At 43.1% G+C, this 6,000-nt stretch overlaps 1 protein-coding gene across 1 annotated transcript; it reads right to left on the bottom strand.

Moving 5' to 3' along the window:
- Positions 1-1,448: 1,448 nt before the first annotated feature.
- On the bottom strand, positions 1,449-4,131 carry LOC118359623 (nuclear pore membrane glycoprotein 210-like). The gene is made up of 3 exons (XM_035738176.2): positions 3,891-4,131; positions 3,510-3,708; positions 1,449-3,043 (listed from the first exon to the last, which is right to left on the bottom strand). Exons 1-3 carry the CDS (start codon positions 4,050-4,052, stop codon positions 2,901-2,903), a joined length of 504 nt encoding a protein of 167 aa, XP_035594069.1. The 5' UTR covers positions 4,053-4,131; the 3' UTR covers positions 1,449-2,900.
- Positions 4,132-6,000: the final 1,869 nt, after the last annotated feature.

The following is a 6,000-nucleotide window of genomic DNA, read 5'->3' as shown; positions in this document are numbered from 1 at the left end:
GAGGCCTGTAATTTTCATCATAGGTACACTGTATATAGCACACTCTCTCTTAACAAAAAATGGATTCAGTGGTCATACTCCACAAAATCAATATTTAGACATACCCTTGATTGAAATAGACATCTTCGTGTTAACAGTAGCTGACAACTAGGCCATCCAGGAGTGTAGTTTGTCAAATTCCTGAGTTAAAAAAGATATCGTTGATTAACAATACAAATCTTCACGGCAGAAATACACACTGTATTTAAAAAGCAAAACTACATGTGCAAAGCGAAATGGCAGTATAAATCAGTTCATCTTTGCAGCCTCTCATAATGAAGTATTAAAAAAAAGTATTAAAAAAAATAATCAGACCATGTATAATGTACCATGCTTCGCACACACAGTCTGGCTGTGTCCTCTCCTCGCCTCCTTTTTAAACAGGTCAGAGGTAATCGAGGGGAGGAAACAAAAAAATGGGCTTGTATGAAATGAGACTCCATTTACAGGAGAGGAATCCCTAAATATGTGTTAAGTGTTAAAAATACATTTAGCCTGTTGTGCCAGACATTTTATAGAGGAGTTGCGTAACAAAGAGGAGCAAACACCTTCGTTCACCTTTAACAAATATAGCCACCACTTTCCCAGTTTCCAGGTCGCGTATGAGAGGAGGACGGACACACACAGCCCTACTCACTCTGGAAAATCCCTACTTGCATTTAAGAAGAATTGTCAGTCACATGACTAAGTGAAAATTTGACTTTGAGTTTGCCCCTATTTAAACAAACCACACATACTTTTTGAACACCATACATCTAACAGAACTAAACAGTAAGATCCTCTGACATTCTCCTGAGTGACAAAAGCACCACTTCCCAATCCCATGTAGAGTTAAAGATGATGTCAGAGGCTGGCGTGGGTACTAATGGGATATCTACCGGGAATAATAGTCTGGGGAGAAGAGTTGTGGCTGCTCATTGGGTCCGGGGAGGTCATCTTGTGGACGAAGGAGTTTGAGGTGAAACCTGAAACAGAGGTGTGAGTGAAGCACAGCTGGCCCCAAAAAAATGTTGAACAGTACTGAAACTCAAGTATTTTCAGTGGAGCAGAGAGTATATGAGAGCAATGAACAGCTGTAAGCAATGTCTCCAAGCAGCTATTAACCAAATGAGCAAAACAAGATTGCCAAACACAGACAAAATAAAATGTAAATGTACTGCATCTACCACTCTCTCCATTAAATTGTGTTGCTTATTAGAAAATGGTCAATTGAAGCAAACACTATTTAAAAGCGGATAAGTTGCCAAACAAAGTAATCCATCATCTCTTATTTCCTATACAATTCAGCAGAATTTCAAAATATTTAATGGTTCCTGACTTCCCTGAACAGGTGTGTATCGCGGGGACTATTCACTGCTATTGCAGTCCGCCACAGGATGTTTGTGTGCTGTCAAGAGCAGCCAGGTCTACTAAATTGTAATTACTTCGCTACTATGGCCTGTTTATTGCCTTAGCTCCTCATGCCATTTGCACACACTGTATATAGACTTTCTTTTATTCTATTGTGTTATTGACTGTACGCTTGTTTATTCCATGTGTAACTAACTCTGTGTTGTTGTTTGTGTCGCACTGCTTTGCTTTATCTTGGCCAGGTCGCAGTTGTAAATGAGAACTTGTTCTCTACTAGCCCACCTGGTTAAATAAAGGTGAAATAAAAATATGTTCTTTGGGAGAATTCCTTTGGCATAGATTCAAGTTTGATCACAATAACTATTTTGTGCCACAGAAATTGAAACACCATTTGTTTTTCCTTTGTGCTTTATAGAAACAAATTCTGGAGTGACATGTATCACTGGTTAGAAAAACATCTTTCCCATATCCCACTTTACTAAAGATAATGTAACTTTTGGTATAATAATGGAAAATAAGAACATTACATTTCTATTGAAAGTTCTACTTATTTTGAGTAAATTTTATATTCATAAAAAGCCTTTGCTTTGCTTTTCAGAAATAAATGTTTAATTACTTTGATTCATTGAATGTATAAGGAGAAAACAGTTGGCAAAAAGACTCCTGAAATTGATGAATGAATGAGTTATGAGTTATGTTGTACCACTTGTGTGCTCCGTTTCCCACTGGTTCTATTTGAATGCATGTTAGGAGCAGCAGGTAGCCTAGTGGTTAGAGCATTGGACTAGTAACCGAACGGCTGCAAGTTCAAATCCCGAGCTGACAAGGTAAAAATCTGTCGTTCTGCCCCTGAACAAGGCAGTTAATCCACTGTTTCTAGGCCATCATTGAAAGAATGTGTTCCTAACTGACTTGCCTAGTCAATTAAAATTATGCCTTATTGTATTTGTACATTGGTAAAACAAAAACAATTTAAGACATATTGTAAAAAATGACAGGTTTCTACCTGAAGGGTAGAGTGCAGCAATCTACTGCAAAGATAGCCTGCAGAGTTCTATCCAGGTCTGTACCCAAACAATTTGAACTTCTACTTTTAAAAATCCACCTCTAAAAACAAGTCTCTCACCGTTGCCGCCTGCTATAGACCACCCTCTGCCCCCAGCTGTGCTCTGGACATCATTTGCGAATTGATTGCCCCCCATCTATCTTTAGAGTTCGTGCTGCTAGGCGACCTAAACTGGAACATGCTTAACACCCCAGCCATCCTACAATCTAAGCTTGATGCCCTCGATCTCACACAAATTATCAATGAACCCACCAGGTACAACCCCAAAGCCGTAAACACGGGCACCCTCATAGACATCATCCTAACCAACTTGCCCTCTAAATACACCTCTGCTGTTTTCAGCGATCACTGCCTCATTGCCTGCATCCGTAATGGGTCAGCGGTCAAACGACCCCCACTCATCACTGTCAAACGCTCCCTGAAACACTTCAGCGAGCAGGCCTTTCTAATCGACCTGGCCGGGGTATCCTGGAAGAAAGTGGCAACTGCCAGCCAGTAGAGCGAAAATGGTGAAGAACATCATCTGGTAGGGGTCTATGAAGCGCTGCAGGAAATGGGCTCCCTCCATGGTAACCACGGGAGCAGCAGCTGTAGAGTGAAGGAGGACAGAGGGGTGGGTGAGACTAAGACCTGACACTGCTCAATGCTCCCTTCTAGCCGTTATGAACTTGTTCTTTGTAAAGCAGAATCCCTGTTGAATGTTTTGATACAACAACTACATGGTATGGTGCTAGTTGGAGCTGCAGAGAAATCCTAATGTGCTCCATTTCTCCAGCCAATTAACACCCAATGGCTTTATGGATGGCTGGTCAGAAGATGCAGGGTTCACACTGCAGTCTCCTGCTTTCCTACTGATGCAATAATAATATAGCTCTAAGTTGAGATGACGGACCTAAACATTTTAAAGAAAAGTTTCCCAAGTCTCAAACCTTTAGGAAGTGTAGTGTGTAGATACTTTCCCCTTCTACAACGCATATTGCTACCCTGCACCATCACAGCTTTAAACCATTAATATATCTTCATCTCTGTTCCACTCAGAGATGATGTTGCTGACCTTGCATGGTGGTGCTGGGGTCAGCCACATGAATGAGAGTGACTGGGATGACGAGGGTGTGGCCAGTGGATGAGCTGGTTATGGAGACTGAGGCTGCAGCCTGGGGGTCCAAGGCACTGACCATGTAATTCAAGAATCTGGGGAAGCCGTGGGACACCTCTCTCTCCTGAAATGAGATGGACAGAGAACTGGACGATACCTAACGGACAGGAGGAGATGGTGGGTGAATCAGCGGGGTTATAGAGAATTAACATCCAGTGCCAAATGTTTTACATCCCTCATTGTTCATCATTCATTTCCTTTCTCAATTTTTATCTCCTCTAAAGTGTGATGAGACCCATGTCAAAGGTACTTTATATGAAAGTTGATTGACATCCAGACCTTCAGACTGTCGAGTGCTGCGGCGGGGCCGTAGACGGTGAGCTCTGCGCTGGGCTGCAGGTTTCTGAGCAGCAGCTCTGTCTGGTCAGAATACAGGCCTGTCTCAGGCAGCCTGGCACAGACCTGCTCCCCAGAGAAAGCACTGCCCTTCACCCCAGCCATCACCAACAGGTATGGTCATGGACAGGCTCAGCACCCGGGTCTGCTGGTCACTCAGAGGCTGCAATGTCAGAGAGCAGGAGTAGAAGCCTGGAAGGAGGAGATATACAATTACAACCAGTCTAAGGGCCTAAAGAGAAAGTGACGTCAACAGTCTCATTTCAAGACTATAATGTTCATGGATGCTTACTTTTTAAAGAGTATGCTTGTCCTCTACTATCAGTTGTTTGGAGAAAAGGAGCCCATTCAGCTGACTATATTATCCCTACACTGTTTATGGCCTTCAGTGAATTCATTTCATGAGAGTTACAGGTATTGATTATTCCCTCGTAAACACTACTTCCTTGCCCTCTTTGCCACTCCACACACACACACCAGCTGGCCCACTGTGGGTTTAGTAAATCCCTGCATGCATTTTCATTGGATCTAATGGGCGGTTAATGATGTGGAGGTCATTTCTATTATACAGAAGTAAACTGAAACTTAGAGCAAAGACCATACAGTGAACATATTGGCTAACATTCACCACATCATTCTTGAGGCCTAACAGGTCCTACCGGTACTGGGATCGAGGCTGGTGTTTGTGAGGTAGACGTCGTGTGCGGAGAACTCGACAGCGTCACTGGTGAAGCTCAGAAGGCAGCTGACGGAGCTCTCTGGGTGCAGCAGGGCGATGGACTCAGTATGGGTCCAGGACCAGGAGCCTATGAGCTTGTTTCCATTCTCTCTGGTGGTGAGCAGCACCCTGCTGTCCTTGTCCCCCCTCACCCCCTCTGTCCTGGTGGCTCCTCCACCACTACCTGGCACAAACACACACAGGGAGGCACAACACTGGCATCTCTTGGGGTGCATCTCAATGCAATGACAAAGGAACAGGGCTGGTAAAAGCGATTCCGGGGGTTGCCTCACCTATCCTGTGATGTGGCCCTTTACACTCGTACCAGTATACATGTGGAAAATGGCAGATTTGAACACTGATAAATGGCTAAATTGGAACGCAATGATTGTACAGTATCATGCGATACATGACATCAGAGCTCAGGCTCTGCACTTCACAGCACTGTATGGGTTTTGACTGACAGCTGTTCTGAACTTCACCACCGAGCACGACAAGTTGCTCCCATCCCTCAAGGTAGTTGGGCAACTTTTGCCCATGTTGTTGTTGTCTGAGTGAGGGTTGCTGTAAATGAAGAGGACTTGATGTATTTTGAAAGACGAGACGAGGAAGATTCTAATACAGTAAATAAACGCTTTTATGTCATTCAAAAGCCAAACACCCGCGGGTCCAAATGTGTCAACGCCTATGATCACTATGTTTGATGTACAGTTACAAGATGACACACCCTGGGTTGTTCTGAACAGAATGAGCCTATTTGTCCACTGTGAACTAAATTTGCAGTGGAACACGCACCTGAATGGAGTCATGGCTGCTATGTGTACCAAAATGACGATCTGTTTCTCTGAATTGCCTTGTAAAAGCCTAACACTAAGATTGTATTTTATAACTTAGCTAGTCATGAATAGGCTTTCAAATGATGTCCACCTGACCCAGATTGTGATTTATAAATGGGCTGTTTTTAAATTGAGTAAAAAAAACTGTGTGATGGCAGGGAAGCAGGGGTTGTATTCCAAACAAAAACAACTAGAAGTACGCTGGCTGGAGTTCCCCAAAGGCAGAGCTAGGACCTCAAAAAAGCACCGTAGACTTCTTTGAGTCATAAAAGTGCATTGAAATTACTTAGGAACTGGTGCACACTTTGGTTGTCTACTGTCTAATAATTTTTCAATAATCTCCAAACTGTTCCCTTTTAATTCCTACCATGCTTTTCATATTGTCTGTAAGAAACATTTCAATTTAGCCCTATCCCTGTAGGCCAATTCCCACAACGCAAGTGAACAGCTGTGCATATTCATTTCAGTGTTCAGTACAGCAACATGGTATCTGTTAACA

Source organism: Oncorhynchus keta, chromosome 27, assembly GCF_023373465.1.
Source record: "Oncorhynchus keta strain PuntledgeMale-10-30-2019 chromosome 27, Oket_V2, whole genome shotgun sequence".
In the NCBI taxonomy this organism is placed as follows: domain Eukaryota; kingdom Metazoa; phylum Chordata; class Actinopteri; order Salmoniformes; family Salmonidae; genus Oncorhynchus; species Oncorhynchus keta.
Note: the sequence above shows the minus strand (reverse complement) of the source record. Positions and strands in the feature narration are given on the sequence as shown.

What these genes read in the sequence shown, in the direction of transcription:
- LOC118359623 (XM_035738176.2), bottom strand. Translation starts at nt 4,052, where the DNA reads ATGGCTGGGGTGAAGGGCAGTGCTTTCTCTGGGGAGCAGGTCTGTGCC. An exon ending in CAGCACTCGACAGTCTGAAG is followed by an intron (nt 3,709 to 3,890) that starts GTCTGGATGTCA and finishes CCTGTCCGTTAG; the next exon opens with GTATCGTCCAGTTCTCTGTC. An exon ending in CCCCAGCACCACCATGCAAG is followed by an intron (nt 3,044 to 3,509) that starts GTCAGCAACATC and finishes TTCACTCTACAG; the next exon opens with CTGCTGCTCCCGTGGTTACC.